General features: G+C 44.1%; 1 protein-coding gene across 3 annotated transcripts in view; it reads left to right on the plus strand.

The window, feature by feature from the left end:
* LOC309818817 (uncharacterized protein) overlaps window positions 1-19,991 on the plus strand; it is an 85,354-nt gene that overhangs the window by 1,319 nt on the left and 64,044 nt on the right. The window contains exons 1-2 of one of the 3 annotated variants that reach the window (XR_014296383.1): window positions 1,219-1,319; window positions 3,272-3,450. Coding sequence is in view for 1 of the 3 variants with exons in the window: in XM_082648765.1 (XP_082504891.1) it covers window positions 1,314-1,319; window positions 3,272-3,450 (185 nt within the window). In the remaining 2 variants the exon portion in view is untranslated. Of the gene's footprint in view, window positions 1-1,218; window positions 1,320-3,271; window positions 3,451-19,991 lie in introns of those variants that run through there. The other 2 variants (XM_082648765.1, XR_014296382.1) reach the window with 2 other exon arrangements.

The raw sequence follows: 19,991 nt of genomic DNA on the forward strand, positions 1-19,991 counted from the left end.
GTTTGTAAACTGAGGGTGCTGGAGTAGATAATGGATAAGGTCCTCTCCAGCTATAAATTCTGTGTCCGAGACTTCAGTCTCCGCTTCTGCCAAGTGGGCTGGAATGATCTCCCTCCTGGGTTTCTGGGAGAACTAATAAATCTGTATGGCTTACGATACACTGTAGAAAGGCCCCGACAGACCCAGTGTCAGCATCTGAATTGGTTTAACCCAGTGGCCTCCAAATGCCAGCCTGAGAAGTTGTGCAGATCCATGGCAAAGTTTTCACTAGTTCAAGGCAAAAAGAGAAAAGGACAATATAGCGTTTCATAAATCTAAGCTTATTTAACTTAACAGGTAGTCCTTTATTTTGGGATATGCTTTTGCGCCTTTTTAATTTTTTTGGTGTTAGTCTTTTTGTTAAGAGAAGATGATGAAAGCAGATGGGTAGGTTGAGAAAAGTGTTGTTAGTTGGTGAAATCACCAGTCTCACAACCCGATGTCAGTCCCTACAATTAGAGGAGAGAGAATCCTGGTTTGTGAAATTCAGTTCTGGGGATCGCTGCTTAATGAAATTCATACTTGCTAAAGATTTTTTAGTATACGTGTAAGTCAACTGAGCAGCCGAAAAGGATTTCAGCATTCAAAAGGGGGTGTATGAGCAGCGAATGATATAACAAGCATGCACTGGATCTATAGTTTATTCCTCAAACTAGATGTTACAGCTGTGGTACTCAGCTCATCCTGATGAGATAAGAGAGCTTGAGTCTAATTTTCCCCATGTCTGGGGAAAACTGACTCTCTGACTGGTGCCCCTCAGTCTGAACCTCATGAATTATTGACAACAGAGGCTGGATAGCATGACACTCCTCTTCTTCCTGACTTGTTCAGAGCTAATGCACTGTGGGAACCCTTCCCAGTGCTCTGCACCTGCCTGTGGGGCTGGGGGAGGGGATGTAGGCGGCCTGGAGCAGAGCCTCTCAGGGTTTTAGTTCAAAGGGACAGGCCTGCAGGACGTATTTGATCTCTCTTCACCTCCTGTCCAGAGGTGGACAGCCAGATCCAGGGTTTGAGGTTGGCAGTGGGAGGCTGAGGGAGACCACACCCCAAAGAGCAAAGGGTTTGGGGAAAATAGAATTCTGGCCTGTGAGCTCGTGAACATCACATGGCCCCTCCCTGTCTGGGCGGGGTTGATATTTGGCCTCCAGCACCATTTCTTTTGGGAGAACACAGGGGACATGAGGGAGGGGATCTGTGAACAGAAAAGGGTAGAGGGAAGGCAAGAAGAGTGGGAGTCTCCAGCTCCGACTACACATCAAGCTGGTTTGTTGGAGATGAGGGTAGGAAATCTTTGGGGGAAATACATATGTGTGTAGGAGTCTCTTTGAAATGGGGATTTTAATAGGTAATGGGATTGTTCTTGTATGGAGGTGGTACCATCTGCAGATCTTGAGGAAATGCCTCCATGATTGAGGACTACACTCCCATCTTCTGCAAGGGCTGTGTTGACTTAAAAAAAAATGCACAACATGAGAGTTGCGAGTTAAGTTTTATTTGGGGCAAAATGAGGACTGCAGCCCAGGAGACAGAGTTTCAGATAGCTCTGAGAAACTGCTCCAAGGAGGCGAGTGGAGGAGCCAGGATATATAGGAGTTCTGCAACAAAAGGCAGGTAGTCGGGAATGTCAAAGGATTATTGTTAATTAAAGAAAACCAGATATCTCAAGTTAAGTAATTTAGCGCTTTTCTATGTATGGGAAGATGCAAGAGTCTGGGCTCACTGAAATCATTCCTTTGATATGCACCTCAGCTATCTGGGGCCAGTATCCTGTGTTTTCATATCTTGAGTTTCCTCAGGTCTCAGCATAGGGAGTGGCTGCGGTCTGTTGGCTGCTAGATGGTATTCTTTACAGCCCTGAGTTTCCTCAGGGCTCACCGGCTCCTGTTGGAGGGTTACAATCGTTGATGACTGTGACATCCTCTGTTTACTGATATGGCAGGAAATATTCCATATATAAATATTCCATTCCATTTATAAATATTCCATTTATCAGCTGACTGCAGTCTGGAAGGAAATTCACCTGGGTTGGAATTTAAGTCTTGCATCTTGCAACAACCATTCCACATTAGTCATTGACTCATGCAATATTGACACAAGTCAGGCTTGGGTGGTGTAGGAGGGCTGTGTGATAACAACGACTTTTATTGAATACTTACTAAGTGCCGACAACTGTTGGGTGATTTTTATAAATTTTATTGAATGTGTCTAATCCAGTGAGGTAGGCAGTTTTATTTCTATATATGAAATCAAAGTGAGTTATGACAGCCTGACCTGCTGTCAATGTTGAATAGCTACTTTTAATTTTTCTGACGTTGTTAGAGAATGACAGTTTTCTTGGAAATTAATTTTCTCTTAATTGGAATTTTACTTTCTGCCTCAATTCATTTTTGTTTTAATCATTTTTTAAATTACAAAAATAACACATGTTCACAATTTTTAAAAGAGACACAAGGTTATAGAGTGAAAAGTAAAAAAGTAACTCTTCCCTATGCTTCCTTTACCTGCTCCCCATATAGCTCTTGGTCTTGTGTATCATCCTTCCAGAAGTTTCCTATGCATTTACATACATATTTTCCGTTTAAAATGTTTCCCATGAATGGAATGACACTATACATAATGTCCTTCAAATTGCTTGTTTCTTTTTTCTTCCTTTTCCCCACTTCTCTCTTTCATTTCTTAAAATACATTCTTGGAGAGTGTTCTGAGTCGTACACAATAGATCACCTTTATTCTCTCTCTCCCTTTTAAAAATAGCTGTACAGTATTCCATTGTGTGGATATTCCATAATTTATTTAGCCAGTCTCCCACCGAAGAACGTTTAAGTAGCTTCCAGTGTTTTGCCATTTCAAACAACGCTACAATGAACAACCTTGGATGGATATATATATATATATATATATATATATATATATATATATATATATATATATATTCTTTTTTTTCCGGTGCGCAGTCCTCTCACTCCTTCTAGAAAGGACTCACTCTGGCTGCTGGGAGTCTGATTAGCTGTCGGCTGCCAGCTGGCAGTTAACTCCTTCCAAGGGTGGCCCCAGCCAGTGACTGAGCAGGATGGTGGTACAAGAACCTCACCACTTCTGCCTAACATGGGGCTCCTCTAAGGGGCCATCTTTGCTTTGGAGCTTCCTATTGGGCTGGCGTTGGTCAGATCTGCATCTCAGGGTCTCACGGATCCTCCTTCTCAATCCTGCTTCCTCCCTTTTCCTTTCACAGATGTTACTCCTGAAACCATGCACCTCAGATTGGGACTTGAACCCACGTGGCAGGGACTCAAACCCGGCCAAAACCCACGGTCTTCCAACTGACATCACACACCTGGTTTCAGGACTTAATGAAGCTCAGGTTCTTGATGTCTCATCGCAGAAAGAATTCAGTGAGAGACAAAGTGACAGGTAAGAAGTGGATTTATTTAGAGAGAAACACACTCCACAGACAGAGTGTGGGCCATCTCAGAAGGTGAGAAAGGCACCAGGTATGGGGTTGTCAGTTTTTATAGGGGTGGGTAATTTCATAGGCTAATGAGTGGGAGGAGTATTCCAACTCTTTGGGGAAGGGGCGGGGATTTCCAGGAATTGGGCCACCGCCCACTTTTTAATCGTTATGGACAGTCTGGAACTGTCATGGCGCCTGTGGGTGTGTCATTTAGCTTGCTGATGTGTTACAGTGAGCGTATACTGAGGCTCAAGGTCTAGTGGAAGTTGACTTGTCTGCCATCTTGGGCCCACTTGGTTCTAATCAGGTTATGTCATGCCCTTGGGCTATGTCATTCTTTCAAAGGTTGTGTTCTGTCCCCCTCCCTCTTGTTTCACTCCGACTAAACACTTTGGTCTCCTAATTCCATCTGAAACCGATAGGTGCCGTGCTGGGGGGCCTCCAAGGTGTTCCAGTCCTTTATGTCTCAACGCAGAAAGAAGCCAGAGGGAAAGTGATAGATAAGAAGTGATTTATTAGAATAGACGCTTGTGAGGTTTACAAGTGGGTGGGCAAGAGGTGCTGCCCGAGAACTTAGTGGGGTACAGTTTTAAAATCAAAGGAAAAGTGGGGAGGGAGAAAAGACCACCTTCTTCCTCATTCTTTTTTTAAACATCTTTATTGGGGTATAATTGCTTTACAATGGTGTGTTAGTTTCTGCTTTATAACAAAGTGAATCAGTTATACATATACATATGTTCCCATATCTCTTCCCTCTTGCGTCTCCCTCCCCTTCCTCATTCTTAAGTAGACGTCATGCTTCCATCATCAGCTCCTCCTCCAGGTTGGGCAGGGGAGTTTTCTTGTCCCTACATGGTCAAGTTAGGACTATCGTGGCACTATGAAAAAATTATTTTAGGTCTCAGTACAATGAGAGACTTTCACTTTGAAATGTCCCCTTTCCATAAATTATTGCTTTTTATGTGTACAGAGAACATGTCTTAAGGGTCATTAACTTACTGAGCTCACTGGGCAGGATGTGGGTCTCATGCCACCATTGTTTTATTGTTTTGGGGTATGTCTTGTGCTTCTGTTGCATGGTTTTGTTGTTAAGCAAGCCTGTTTGGCTTTGTGGTTAAGCAAATCTGCTGTCTTGAGTAATCATTAATTTACAGGGGTGTCTCATACTTTTTTCTGCTTACAATCCCCTAGTGAGATTAACTATTTAATTGCCTACTTTGTCACTTTACTCTATCCCAATCACAACCAGGCATCTGCTTTGCTGGGGACTCACAGTTTCTTTCCTTCAGAATCTTTCCAGTGTACACCCCCACTCTCAACATACAGGGGATGTTCTCCTAGAGGATCTGTCCCTTCCCCCCAAATCAGAGCATCAGTGCGCTCTGAAGCAAGAATCCTCTGTAACTGCAGTTCCTGCCCGTTTAAATTTTTCTGTGGGGGCTTGAGTAGAAAATTGCAGGGTGAGCTTTGGCAGTGTCAGGCCAGCACAATAGTGCAAGGCCAGTCCTGGAGCTCCACATGCTTTCCTTGAGATCTCTCCGCTGGTATGAGATGAAGAAATGTTCCCTGCCCACCCCCCACCCCTGAAGTATTTCATTTTCCTGTAAATTTCTGGATCAACTGAACACACACATAAACACACACACACACACACACACACACACACACACACACACACACACACACACACACACACACACACACACACACACACACACACACACACACACACACACACACACACACACACACACACACACACACCTTCCAAGAACCATCAACAATTCCTAGGGACAAGGCAGTCTAAATCCACAAAAGAAAATGAACCATTTCCCTAGAGGGTGCCAGCCTGCCCTCTCTGGAGATAACGTTTGCCATTATTATGCAAAGCAGTTTCACTTACCCTGTCCTGCTTTTAGAGCAGCATAAGAGGCCTGTGGTATGAAATGAATAAGGCCTACCACAAACCTTGCTGAAAGAAAGGACAGAGCAATCTGCTTCTGAGGGCTCTCTCTTTGTTGGGCCAGATCAAATTCTTGAGCAGCATGCATTCTTTTTAATCTCTGCAAAGGAAGTAGGGGTACTTTAAGAATTTCTTCTCCTTCTGTCTCAAGCAAACCCTTAGGCGTGAAGGGGGTGGGTAGGTTTGTCCTTCTAATTACATATGCTTTTCTCACTCATTTTGAATTTAATGACAAAGGGACTGTTCTTACCTTTTGATATTTTGTAAAAAAACCAAGGAATCACACAATACACACTTTCTGCACCTTTTTTTTTTAAACTTTTTATTTCGAAATAATTATAGTCTCACAGTAATTATAAACTCAGAAGTAATACATAGAGTCCCTATGTACCCTTCCCCCAACTTCCCCCATGGTGACATCTTACAGTGGGAACATCTGTAGTACAATGTCAAGACCAGGACACTGGCATTGGTGCAATGCTGTTAACTAGACTATAGACTTTACTTGGTGTCCATCATTTTTTATGGGCACTCATTTGTGTGTGTCAGTGCATGAATGTTCCGTAGCTTATTGGCATGTGTTGGAGATATTTTTTTTTTAATTTTTATTATTATTATTTTTAATTTAATTTTTTTTTTTTTGGCTGTGTTGGGTCTTCATTGCTGCGCGCAGGCTTTCTCTAGTTGCGGTGAGCGGGGGCTAATCTTCGTTGTGGTGCACGGGCTTCTCATTGTAGTGGCTTCTCTTTGTTGTGGAGCATGGGCTCTAGGCATGTGGGCTTCAGTAGTTGTGGCACGTGGGCTCAGTAGTTGTGGCTCGCAGGCTCTGTAGTTGTGTTGCACAGGCTTAGCTGCTCCGTGGCATGTGGGATCCTCCAGGACCAGGGATCGAAGCCATGTCCCCTGTATTGGCAGGGGATTCTTAACCACTGCGCCACCAGGGAAGTCCCTGTGTTGGAGATCTTTGACCAGCAGTCCATACTTCATCATTATTCCTTCTCTCATTATCTGGATAGACAATCATTTATCAGTTACCCACTGAAGCCCACTTCAGTTGTTTATGCCTTTTCTCTGTCGACTTAAGAAATATTGCACAACGTGAGAGTTGTGAGCTAAGTTTTATTGGGGGCAAAATGAGGACTGGGAGAGAGTCCTCAGATAGCTCTGAGAAACTGCTCCAAGGAGGTAGGGGGCAAGTCAGTATATATGTGATTGTGGTGAAGGGGGAAGACATGCAATCAAGCACTTTTTTTTTTTTTTTTTTTTTGCGGTACGCGGGCCTCTCACTGTTGTGGCCTCTCCCGTTGCGGAGCACAGGCGCCGGACGCGCAGGCTCAGCGGCCATGGCTCACGGGCCCAGCTGCTCCGTGGCATGTGGGATCTTCCTGGACCGGGGCACGAGTCCGTGTCCCCTGCATCGGCAGGCGGACTCTCAACCACTGCGCCACCAGGGAAGCCCCAAGCACGTATTTTTTGTAGAAGTTTTCTGCTAGTCGCGTGAAGGTTACTGCTAGTCATGAGGAGCAGACGTCACCATGAAGGATTTTAGTGTTTTTCTAGGTATGATGAGATACAAAAATTAAGCTCATAAAATCAGCTCCTGAAAATATTTAACGATCTGAAGACCTGTTCTGCCAGTTTTTCCCAGAGCACAGAGGGCCTCATCTCTGCTCTCCACCCTCCACACTTTTCAGGGGGTGTTGAAAGTCAGCAGCTGCAGCAGCGCATGATTAATCCTTGTAGAGGTAGATGACGAGTGCCCATGGTGAGTGGCAATTGTAGTTGACATCGCCCATAAATATGATGTTGCAATAGCATCTTTGTTCACTTAAGTAGGATAACTTGTCTGTATGGGCCCAAGTAAATAGTTGAAGCAATAGGGCAGAGGGTATGTGCCTTTGACATTTTGAGAGAAATTGCCAATTGCCCTCCAGACAAACTGTGCCCTATTCCAGTCTCAGACACCCTTCCTGAGAAGGCAGTTCTGTGTGATGGTATCCATTTCATCCCACCCTCAGAGCACTCAGTTTCACCAAACATTTTAACTTTTGCCAATCTGGGCGAAAAAACTATTTTTGATTTATATTTCTTTATTAAGATTACTTTTTCATATGTTTACAGGTATTTGTATTTCTTGTTTCGTAAACTACTTGTTCATGTCCTTTGTCCACTTTTATTGTTTTCTTATTTATTCTTATAAACCCTTCATGAAAGGAAATTAACCATGTGACTGTCACGTATGGCAAATATTTTTCCCAGTTTGACTTTGGAGTTTATGTCTTTAATGTCATGTAGATGTTTTAAATCTTTACGGAATCAAACTTATTTGTCTTTTCTCTTATGGCTTCTGAGTTTTATGTCATGCTTAGAAAGGCCTTTCTTACTCCAAAAATATAAAAAATTCACTCATGTTTTCCTATAGTTATTCAATGTGGGTTTTGTGTGTGTGTGTGAGTGTGTGTCTGTTAAAATCTTTGGGCCACATCTGATATCTGCTCTTGTATGGGAAATGAGGTAGAGATCCAGGTTAATTTTTTTTTCCTAAAGGGTTAATCAGTTATCTCAGCACTGTTTGCATTATCCCTCTATGCCTTGATTATTTTTATTATTCCCATATGTATTTAAGCCTATTTCTGGATTCTGTTTCATTCCATTGCTTTGTCTATTTGTTCCCATGTCAGGATTTTAATAGATACTGCAAAGAGGAAAAAGGAAAGTGGAAAAAGTTTTATAAAATAATTTCAAATAGAATAGCATGTCAATTCAGAGGAGGGAGAGAGTGTTTTTAGTTGGGGTGGTCTGGAAAAGCTTCATGAAAGAGGGACATCTAAGACAAAGCTTGGACAATGAGTGACATTAGTCAAAGGGAATAAAGAGCTGAGGCATGGAGTCAGGAGGTGGTGAACATTTGTGCAGATGCCCAGTGTATCTCTGCAAAGGAGCCCATACTCCACCACTTGTGTTTTTATGCACGCATGTCTTGAATACGTCAAGAACATACAGACATTTTTGTATTACTTTTTCCAGGTATTTTGAAGATATATTTTTTAATCATAATAGCTACAAGTGGAGTACCTACTGTTTGCTAGGGATATCTATATCGATTCTGATTTTCATCACAATGAACAAAGTTGATAGTTATTCCCATTTTAGGAATGAGGAAAACCCTCAAACAGGTTAAATAACAGCTCATAAGTGGCTGCACTGATATTCAAATCCATGGCCAACAAGTTAAAGAACAAAACAAAACAAAACCAGAGTAGAAAACATCACAGATTATCACTCATGTTTAGGGTGTTTGGAGCAGGCGCTGTCCCTTCTGCGACCATGTCACCTGGGATTCCTTTACCTTTTCTTTTTTTAAATATTTATTTATTTTCTTTATTTTTTGGCTGTGTCGGTCAACTGCAACTAAGGTTGCAGCACGCGGGATCTTCGTTGAGGCATGTGGGATCTTTCGTTGCTGTGCATGGTCTCTTCATTGCAGCACTCGGGCTTCTCTCTAGTTGTGATGTGCGGGCTCCAGGGCGCGTGGGCTCTATAGTTTGTGGCACGCGGGCTCTCTCGTTGAAGCACGCGAGCTCAATAGTTGTGGCGTGGGCTTAGTTGCCCCGCGGCATGTGGGATCTTAGTTACCTGAACAGGGATCAAACCCACATCCCCTGCATTGGAAGGCAGATTCTTTACTACTGGACCACCAGGGAAGTCCCCCTTTACCTTTTTTAAGAAAAAATTTTTTTAGAGTTTGGTCTAGGAGAGAAACTTTTTTTGTCTTTTTTTTTGTCTTCACTGCATGGCTTGTGGATCTTAGTTCCCCAGCTAGGGATCAAACCCATGCCCCTTGCGGTGGAAGCGTGGAGTCCTAACCACTGGAATGCCAGGGACTTCCTGGAAAGAATTATTTTTTAAAAAATATTTTATCGAAGTATAGTTGACTTACAATGTTGTGTTAGTTTCAGTCTCTTTATCCTCTTTGTGCGCATCAGCTGAATTCCAGTGTGCGTGGCCCTTGGCCAATGACTGTTGGAGACGGGGATGTACACACTCCAGCTCTATTGCCCTCTCATTGGGATGATTCTGACTGCAAGTCATTGTGACCCACAGTGCCCCCCAAGCCCTCTGTGGGAATGAGTCAGAATTATCCTCCGTGTGACTTGGCTTGATATAGGACCCTTACTCGGCCCCTTCCTGGTGCAAGTTCCTCATTCCTCTCTTTCCCCTGGAAATATTTCCTAATAAATTACTTTCACATGCATCTTCCTCTAAGGCAGTATTGTTTCAAGAAACTTTTGTTTCAGTTATGTGGAGGGGTGTGTGTGTGTGTGTGTGTGTGTATGTGTGTATGTGTCTGTCTGTCTCTCTGTGTATTGGGTTGCCATATAACGTGCATTTCTTACTATGAAGCTAAGAAGTTTGAAAGCCACTGTCCTTTACCACATTAAACTGTCTTTCTATTTGTGTATGGTTCATAGAGCTGGAAAGTCTCCTGGACGCCCCAGGATCAGAACTACAGATCAGATTCTAGGTCTTATTGCCTGTTTGAGCACAGCGACTTAAAATATACTGGATAAAAAATATCTTAGTCACGTGTCTAGAGAATGCCATCAACTTTGACACAACGGGTTAAGCTGTTCTTTGAACTTCTTTGGGCAGTCAAGCCTGCCAATTAGCTTTCAAAGTCCAGATTTCCCTTTGCTAAGGTTGATAAATGTGGTATAAAGGTCATGATGGTTGATTATTAATTTTTTGTGGACCAGCAGAAGCAGGAAGACCAAGTTTGTCTTGTAGCAGAGTCAGATGGTGTGCCTGACCACGTGGCAGGGTTGCCATCCCAGAACCCTGGCCCTAGGTTTGGCTTAGATGGGGAGAGTGGGGTGTTCAGAACTGCTCTGCATTTACCCCCAAAGACAGTGCAGTTAAAAAGGAAAGAGAGCACAACACACACTCACTAACAACCAATGAAACCTAGCTAAGAGGTCAGGCAAGTCTCTGTCGGTCAGATCTGCAGGAATCCTGGGGCAGGCCTGGCTGCAGGGATCCACTGGAGGCCATGAGTGGAAGGCAGAGAGCACCGATACCCAAAGTACAGTGGCAATGAGTTCTGGAAGGCAGGGCAGGGGAGAGGGCAAGACACCCATCTTCCCAGGAAAACCTTTCAAGCCCTGCCATCATCGTGTCAGCTGAAGATCCTTATTTGTCAGTACATATGATGTAAGATTGGTTCCATATTTAGAAAACAACAAAAATATGTTGAAAACCCAATGGCATGATTAAGGAAAAAGGAGGCAACCTCAGCTTGTCAAGTTTAGGATGAAGACTGCTGTGAGTTAAGAAGAATTCATAGGGTCTCTAGTGTTGTCCCAGGGAAGAGCTGTGCTTTCTGGTCGACGTGAGACTCTGGTTACCCCGAAGGTGTGCTGCAGTGTGGGGAGTGGTTGCTCTCAGCACGGTCAAGGTCTGGTTGGAGGACCCTCAGATCTCTCCTGATTCCAAACTCACTCCGCTGCCTTCTGATTATCACTCCAGGTAGGAGGTACGGATCACTGACAACTTTTTCTTATCACGGCAAGGGCTTGTTCCCTACCAAGACTGAGTCCATTGGCTTTTGAGACTAAATCCATTTCATGTGTGTTTGGGGTATGAGCGTCAGTACCACATCCCCTTGAGGTGTTGACTCTCCAAGTTCCTGGCTGACCCGTCTGAGAGCCACGTGGGGCTCAGGACCCTGTGGGACTTAGCCCGCAGTCAGATCTCACAGGCTCCAAGACCATGGAGGAGTGCCAGCTCCTGCCTCATCCTGTCTGAGCTGAGACCCCGGGGTTCGGCAGTACATGCTGATTCCTGACTGGAAGTAGCAAACCTGGACTGTTGGCGAGACTCTGAAGTCCAGCACGAAAGGGGTGTTCACATGGGGGTGGGTGAGAGAGACCTTTGACTCTTGGTAGCAGAGCAGGAGCGGAAGGAAGATGGGGTGGGGTGGGGGTCAGTTTTGTCCTCAGTTTCTGTCTGGCCTGCCGTTCCTAGAAAGTTAGGTGAGAAAGAAGTCTTTGGGCTCTGTCTCCAGGGGAAACTCTGCTCAATTTCAGTGGTGATGAACTTCTCCCTTATTCAGGCTTCTCTGTCAGATGTCCAGGGTGGGGTGGGTGGCTCCTATGAGGCCCAGTACGGGGTGATGTGGGGAGATCCTTGTCTCGTAGCACACAAGTAGTCAATGTTTTATTTATTTATTTAGGGCTGTGCTGGGTCTTCGTCGCTACGAGTGGGCTTTCTCTGGTTGCAGCGAGCGGGCGCTACTCTTCATTGCGGTGCGCGGGCTTCTCATTGCAGTGGCTTCTCTTGTTGCCGAGCATGGGCTCTAGGTGCACAGGCTTCAGTAGTTGCAGCACACGGGCTCAGTAGTTGCGGCATGCGATCTCTGGAGCACAGGCTCCGTAGTTGTGGCACACTGGCTTGGTTGCTCCATGGCATGTGGGATCTTCCCGGACCAGGTCTCGAACCCGTGTCCCCAGCATTGGCAGGCGGATTCTTAACTATCCAGTACTTTCAAATAAACCTTACACTGTAATTGTTGCAAGGATACACCATTTTTTTTCCCCACCAAAGCAGATTCTAATTAATCAACAGTATGCTGATGAAGCATCTGTAGGAGAAGCGCTGGGCTGAACACTGTAGTAGATTAAAGATTTACAGCATAAACAGTCCTTGCGCTCAAGGAATTTACAATCTAGCTGCAGAGATCGGACATGTCAATGAAACACCTAGAAAACAACAGTTTAAAAAAGTACTCAGCTAAGTGTTATTTGCATCTCCTTTCCACCCTTTCCACTGCATCTGCCCCATGGGGAGGCTCTCCCTTGCCCCAGGTGGTGGAACCCTGGAGACAGTGGGCAGATAATAAGCATCTTCCCTCTGTGCCCCACCCCCTCCTCAGGCTGTGGGACTTAGTCTCCTATCTTCCCATTGAGCTTAGCACCCATGGCTGAGAGTAGGGTTTTGTGTGGAGATAATTCCAGAAAATGGACCCTGCAAAGGGGATCCAGCCCAGATGAAAATAGGTTTAATTCTTCGATCATCTTCTGTTAAAATTGGATGGGTTAGGCTAGTTGAATGGTCAGAGGGACAATAAAAGGCCATCAGGAGACCCAGGTGGGGACTTCTTGGGGGCTCCTCTGGTTGTTTTGCCATGTTCTCTCACTATGCTTTAATACCCATATTCTTAAAATAAACATCCCCCCTGCCCCACTTGTGCTAATGCTTGTGGGTGGAACCCTTTTTTTTTTTTTTTTTGGTTGCACCCTGCAGCTTATGGGATCTTAGTTCCCATTCAGGGATCCAACCCGGGGCCCCAGCAGTGAGAGTGCCGAATCCTAACCACTGGGCCGCTGGGGAATTCCCCTGGGTGGAATCATTCGTGTATGGTCCTTTGAATCAGACAGGTTCAAGAGAGTGACCAAAGCATTACTGGGACCAGCTTCTGCTGTTGGGCCAGGCTTTCTCAACAAGGGTTCCAGGAGAGAAGGAAAGTTTATAGAATATTATGAGAGTGACTATTTTCTCAATTCTCCCAAGGACGGTACATAGCTAGTACCATTCCGGAAGCATAAGAGTTACAAGTTAATTCATTACATATAATAGATGCCTTAGGGCTTAGTTCTCTCATGGAACCCAGATTGAGAAGGGCTGCTCCAGGCCCACGTGCCAGGGTCTCAAGCAACACCTGAGCTCCCTCCTTTCCTTGGCCTGCCTTGGTTGCCACAACTGACCCATAACGGCTTCTTGAGTCATGAGTTTTGATGGTGTAGATTAAGTATAATTGGAGTTCGAAGGAGAGACCAGAGACCTGTGGGTGGTAGTATGCTGAGTTACAACGTTTTCAGATGTGCTAAGTTCCAGTATTGACCTACAGTAGGCAGTGAGCTGGGCGTGGGGAGCAGATCCTCAAACTTTGCTCTCTCCCTCCTTCCACACTGGGAGCTCCGGCAAGGCAGGGTGGCTCTGAACGGCCATGCATTTGAGTCATGATTTTCCTCTATAGTATGGAATTGGAAAACCTCCATTTAAAAAACACACTTTAGATCTGGTAAACAGTGATTTAAGTGGCAAAAATGAAGAGAGTATGCCTCTCCCATCTGACACATAAATCCAGAGCTTTTATGATTTGGCAAGAGGAGCCCAGGTGTTGAGTAAATCTGGAATTCTTCAGGATGGCCCAAGATTCTGGTTTCTCCCCTGCCTGGACCAGGCAGAGCCTAATTTTCTTGGACCCCTGAAGGCTGCTGGAATAACTCCATCTCTGCTTCTCTGCCACGACTGTGCACTGAATCCTGCTTGAAACCCCTGACTTTCTTCTTTCACTAGGGACCCTTTCTTTCTCCCCTGCTGGATCCAGGAAGGGTGAGAGGTAGCATTAAAACTTGCTGTGCTGCAGCCACAGCTCATGGGGCTATGTCTTTGTGTAAAGACCCATTGACTTAGGGTTTCTAGTGTCACCTATAGAACTATTCTTATTCTAGGTTAGGTCTCTCTGCTGTATGTTCTTATATACTTCTCTTTTGAAATACTTATCGTGCTACTGATGGCTGGTTTAACATTTGTTTTCCCTGATAGACTATGAGCTCCATGAGATCTGGAATGGAGCCTGTCTTGCCCACTGCGATATCCTTATTACCAAGTACAACAAAATCATCCTGGGCATTTCAAAGAGGGAATTTAAAACAGGGAATTGACTACACAGGAAATGCACAGAGGTGAGAAGCTGAATGCTACTACCACGAGGGCTTGAAGGACACAGGAGAGGGATGGTGTCACCAGAATCAGAGGCTGAGGCTGTCCCATGGCTGGGACTGGCAAGGGCCCTGGAGGGAAGGGCTGTCTGATGGGGAGCTGGAACCACGATAGGAAAATGATGCTCAAAACAGAGAGAGAGGGCCAGCAAAAAGAATCTGGCTTCTCCTTACTTCTCAACCTCCAGTCTCTTGCCAGTGCCTCCCACTGGCCATTCTTGCTGGAAGATAGCTGGCAAGGATAAACAGGAAACTGTTTTTAGGAGAAGGACAGGGAAGAGATCTGAGAGCAAACAGGCAATGACTAGTACAGTATGAACTAATAAGTATTTGTGGTTTGCATGAATGAATAGGCATAGAGACGTGCATTAAACATTGGCTGAACAATAAAGTTGTCACAACTCTCCCATTCTCAGCCTGTCAAAATAATTCCATACCTCACTTTTCTGCTACTAGTTGCCACAGATATCTTTTTGAGACGTGAGTTTGGACAATGTAAACGAAGTGTAATTGAAGTTCAAAGGAGAGACAAGAGCCCTGAGGCTGGCAACTTCATTCTGAAGTACTTGAATTTAAGTGTTTTTCTTCTGCCGGGAGAGCCAAAATACTAGTAAATATGTAGGCCATTTAACATTACCCAGTTTGAAATCCAGCCTAGTTTTCTTGAGCCTCAGATCTAACGGCTGCAGGGATGGTGTGCCTCAGAATGACTCGAGGCACCATTTGCAAGGCAAAGACCTAGGGTTTCAGGTCATGGGTGCCTTTCTGGATGTAGAGAAGGCTGCAGTTCCTCAGTGTGTCCACGAGAGGGCCGCAGGGTCTCCCCTCGCAGAGTCCGGACTGAGCTGAGACTTGCTGCCCCATCCATGCCTTGGCTGCCTGTGGTGTCTACTCTTAGGTACCTCGTGTGTTGGAGTACATCTGGGGATGCAGAGGCTGCCCTGATTCCAGAGGGAGGAATTTCCTATTTACTTCCCTTATTTTCCCTTTCACTGGTTCATTTTATGTTTAATAACAGTTGATTTGAAAAATGTACAAGTGGGGAAATCGAAGTAGGCCTGTGGGGCGTGTGTGTGTGTGCGTGTGTGTGTGTGTGTGTGCGTGTGTGTGTGTGTGTGCGCGCGCGTGCGCGTGCGCACATGCACACAGACCCATATGTACATTTTGAAGGTGGGTTATGAGGAAGTGGGGATAATTCTGGTTACCAATTCATGCTTGAACCTGCAGCTTAAGTATTATTTAATGTAGAAATTCAGAACTGGAAAAAGACCTTGGAAATAATTTAGCACCCCCCTCATTTATAGCTAAAGAAACCAACCAGCCTTTGCTGCTTGCAAGATGCCTGGAAGGTTCAGAATGCAGTTAATAAGTAGAGCTATTAAGGGGTTCGTGGTAAGATCTTATTTCAATATTCCATCCTTGCTCCCCCTTTCTTGGGCCCAGCCTGAGCCTTGACAGCAGCACCAAAGCACAAAAAAGCATCTTCCAGTTTTCTATTAAAAATGCTTGGCTCTCAGTTTTTTTTTTTGCGGTACGCGGGCCTCTCACTGTTGTGGCCTCTCCCGTTGCGGAGCACAGGCTCCGGACGCCCAGGCTCACGGGCCTAGCCGCTCCGCGGCATGTGGGATCTTCCCGGACTGGGGCATGAACCCATGTCCCCTGCATCGGCAGGCGGACTCTCAACCACTGCGCCACCAGGGAAAACCCGGCTCTCTGGTTTTAATCCCATCTTTCGTCTGTGGAATCTTTCCAGACTCTATTGAACCAGAGGATAGAAGGATCTGACACGGTAGGAAAAATTTCCAGGAAGACGGTGGAGCGAGTAGAAACCCAGTCAAACTCCTAATCACAAATTCTATCGAAATCAATCAGAAATTTTACTAAAGAATTTTCAGTAGCAGAGCAGACATCAGTCACTAAGGTAACTTAAGGGAGAATGCAGTAAACTGGAAAAATTAATGTGGACTCCCTGAAAAAGTTTCATTACTCCAAAAAGACCAGAGAGTGTACAGAAAACTTCTTAAAAATTAATTCTGCAAAAGAGCACCTGCAGGGAACCACGCAGAGAATTCAGAAACTGGTTGGAACCTTTTTTCAAAGAAATGAAATGGACTCTATCTCTTCTCAAGTGAGTGAAGGTCAGAATGAAAAAAAATGAAGGTAAAGAGATCATTGCAGAAGACAGACTGAAAATACTGTTTCAGCTGCACACAGCAGAAATGGCACTTAAATAAGTAAAAAGAAAACCTGAGCAATATAACCAGAATTTGAAGAAGCTGAGAAATGAAACATTTCGGGAAGGCAGATCTGGGGTGTAGAGTTCAGCATTGCAATTTCTGAATGGTTAGGCTTCCTGAATAAGCAATCAAAATCAAAGGCACGAAATCAATAATTAAAGATGCAATAATACATTTTCCCAGAACCAGTAAGAGATTGGATCCGAAATAGAGTCATATGGTCTAATAGAACACGTATGAACATTTGAAGAGTGACTTCAATTTACAAGACAGTTCTCCTGTTGCAAGGACCATATGGTTTTTATCCTTCATTTTGTTAATCACACTCATACATCTTTTCTTTTGATCTTCACAACAACTGTGTGAGGTGGACAGATACTATTAATCGCTCATTTTATGGATAGAAAATAACCTCCGAGTGGCTAAATGATTTGCTCGAGGGATAGGACTAGTAAGTGAGGAGCCCTAGGTCAGGTCCAGGTCTTGCTCTCCAAAGTGTGAGGGTCTTATACACATTTTAAACAATACGGAAAACACATCTGCGATAACAAACAAAAAGAGAAGAGTACTTTTAAAAGCATGAAAATTAGAAAGACTATTGCCTTTTCTAGTAACAAAAAAAGAACTGGGTGGATATGGAACGTTAGCACCAAGAATGAGAAAGAGAGAGAGATTGTTCGTTCTTGACCTTGACAAACTGCCCTTCGTGTGGGATGCAACAGAGTCATAAGCTCTTCAAGTTCTTAGAAATCTAACCAGTCACTCACCTTATTCCACTTGGCTCTAGGGACTGCTTCTAACGGAAGTCTGCGTTAAACACAGGAACCTAAGTAGATATGGTGGCAATTGACGCACCTACATTGACACATCATCGCCTAGAACCAAAAACTACTCTAAAAAAATAAAATCTGGGCTTCTCTGGTGGCGCAGTGGTTGAGAGTCCGCCTGCCGATGCTAGGGGAGACGGGTTCATGACCCGGTCCGGGAGGATCCCACATGCCGCGGAGCGGCTGGGCCCGTGAGCCATGGCCGCTGAGCCTGCGCGTCCGGAGCCTGTGCTCCGCAACGGGAGAGGCCACAACAGTGAGAGGCCCGCGTACCACACACACACACACACACACAAAATAAAAGAAAATAAAATCTATTAATTATCCCCCCACCTGCAACTGTAGACTTGTGTATGTTGCGTAAGGAAGTATGTGCAACTGCGTACTGCTGTGTTTTGTGGAGACAAGCAGCGCTGTCTGGAGTGTGACTCTGACTCTGGACCCCTCTCTCTGAGTTGCCTGGCAGTGAGCCAGCTCTCAGACTCACTGTCCCACAGGACTCGAAGTCTCCAAGGTCTGGAAACTGCCGAGGCATCCCAGAGAATCCCCCTAGACAGTGGGCACCTAAGATAAGAACCGTAAATCCCCAGGTGAGGCCACTTTCATACACATCTCATAAAACAGAAGCGTCCCAGGGGTGCGTCCGAGCCTTCTGCGGCTCTTCTCCGTAGCACTTGCCTTTCACTTGCCCCGGCACACCTCTCCACAGAACACGGGGACGCAGGGACCTGGCCCCGCTGACCCTGCTCCCGTTGAGTCCCACCCGCACCAGGGGACACTGGTGGGTGTCCATCCTGAGCCCTTTACAGAACAGCTGTGCTGTCTTAGTTCAGATCCTGAGGAAATACATGATTTCTGTAGATAAAGGGACAAACTCTCTCCTGTGACTTGCGGTATGGAAGTCCATTTCAGCTAGCAGAGGAGAATTTACTGTTTCATCTCATAACACATATATTTTAGTTATTCCCACTACCAAACTGAACAAAGCCCTAGAGTTAAAGTAGAACGAGGATTTTCTGAAGACCTTGTATAATAAGTGAAGTGAAATATTAAGCGAAGTGAGTCAGACAGAGAAAGACAAATATCGTATGATATCACTTACATGTGGAATCTAAAAAAACAATATAAATGAACTTATTTAAAAAACAGAAATAGACTTGCAGACATAGAAAACAAACTTATGGTTACCAAAGGGGATAGCGGGGGTTGTGGGGGAGATAAATTAGGAGCTTGGGATTAACATGTACACACTACTGTATATAAACTAGATAAACAGCAAGGACCTACTGTATAGCACAGGGAACTATATTCGATATGTTGTAATAACCTATAGTGGAAAAGAATCTGAAAAAGAATATATATATATACATAATACATAAATACATACATATATATAACTGAATCTTTTGCTGTACACCTGAAGCTAACACAACATTGTAAATTAATTATACTTAAATTAAAAAATGGTTAAAAAATAAAGTAGTACAAGGATTTTCTGAAGACCTGTATAAGTTCCAGCCATATCGCCCATTCACAGAATCTGAAAGACAGCTAATTAATTTTCTTACTATTTTCAATGGGAAAAAATTTTTTAGATCTCTTTCTCCTCAGGTCTCCTGAATAATGGGGGTGTATTTTCTCTCCAGTGGCATGGAGAAGGCCCCTCTTCTGCTGACTTTATTGATCGGGTTTGAGCAAATGGTAGTGGTTTGTTTGAAGTAGATTTTTGTATGTGTTTGTTTGAGGTAAAATTCACGCCAATAGACAGGTGAAATAGTCCTCTGGGTTCTCGCTGTGACCAAGAAGGTTTTATCTTTTTTTATTCCCCTTTCTTTCCTTTGGGAATGAAAATAACACTGAAAAATCTTAGTTGGCTTTGTAGTTGGTCCAATTATTGGAGTTCAAACAAATCTCATCAATGACATTACTGGGTTTAATATGACTACATTTATATGATGACAAGGACCAGTTGTATTTAAAAAACATTTATTTTTGATGAAAACATAAATACTTTTTAAAGCACTCTGACTTTCTTTTTTCTGGTGACTACTACCTGAAAATATCTCTGAATACTGTCCGTAAGGGAAAATATTTTGGAAAAAGTGAAAAATTATGTGAGAAGATATAGAAATCACATGCAAATTAAAAAGAACCAAAATATATAACCAGTATGTGTGTGTGTATGTTTGTGTATCTATATATAGATATACACACACATATAACTATATGTATATATAATATGCCATATACTTTCTTCCTTCTGCTCTGCAATAGAGAACATTATTCTTGTCTTGTATACTCAGGAACACAATTAGTAATGACGTATTTCTAATGATCCCCTAGAAATCTTGATAAGGTTGACTAAGGGTAGGAACCTGTAATTAAGCTTTGTGTTGGTGGCACGAAATAAAGAAGGTGGCACAGGAAGCTGAGGGCAGGATCCGCTATCTCTTTCTCTACGCTGTGATTCTATGCGGTTCTTGCAAAACCACCCTTAGGCTGATGACAGTAGTGACAAGGATGTTGAACCTGGAGATGAATCAGAATGAGGCCTAGAGACTGAAATATCAAGAGCTCTGCACCCAGTAGAACATGGAGGAAAATGCCAGTCAAACCTTTCTTTTTCTTTTTTCAACTCCCCCACATTAAAAAAAATTATTTTTTTAAGTGTTTTTCTGGGAGGAATGATTA

The sequence above is a fragment of the Grampus griseus genome (assembly GCF_964374135.1).
Source record: "Grampus griseus genome assembly, chromosome: 2".
Lineage (NCBI taxonomy): Eukaryota > Metazoa > Chordata > Mammalia > Artiodactyla > Delphinidae > Grampus > Grampus griseus.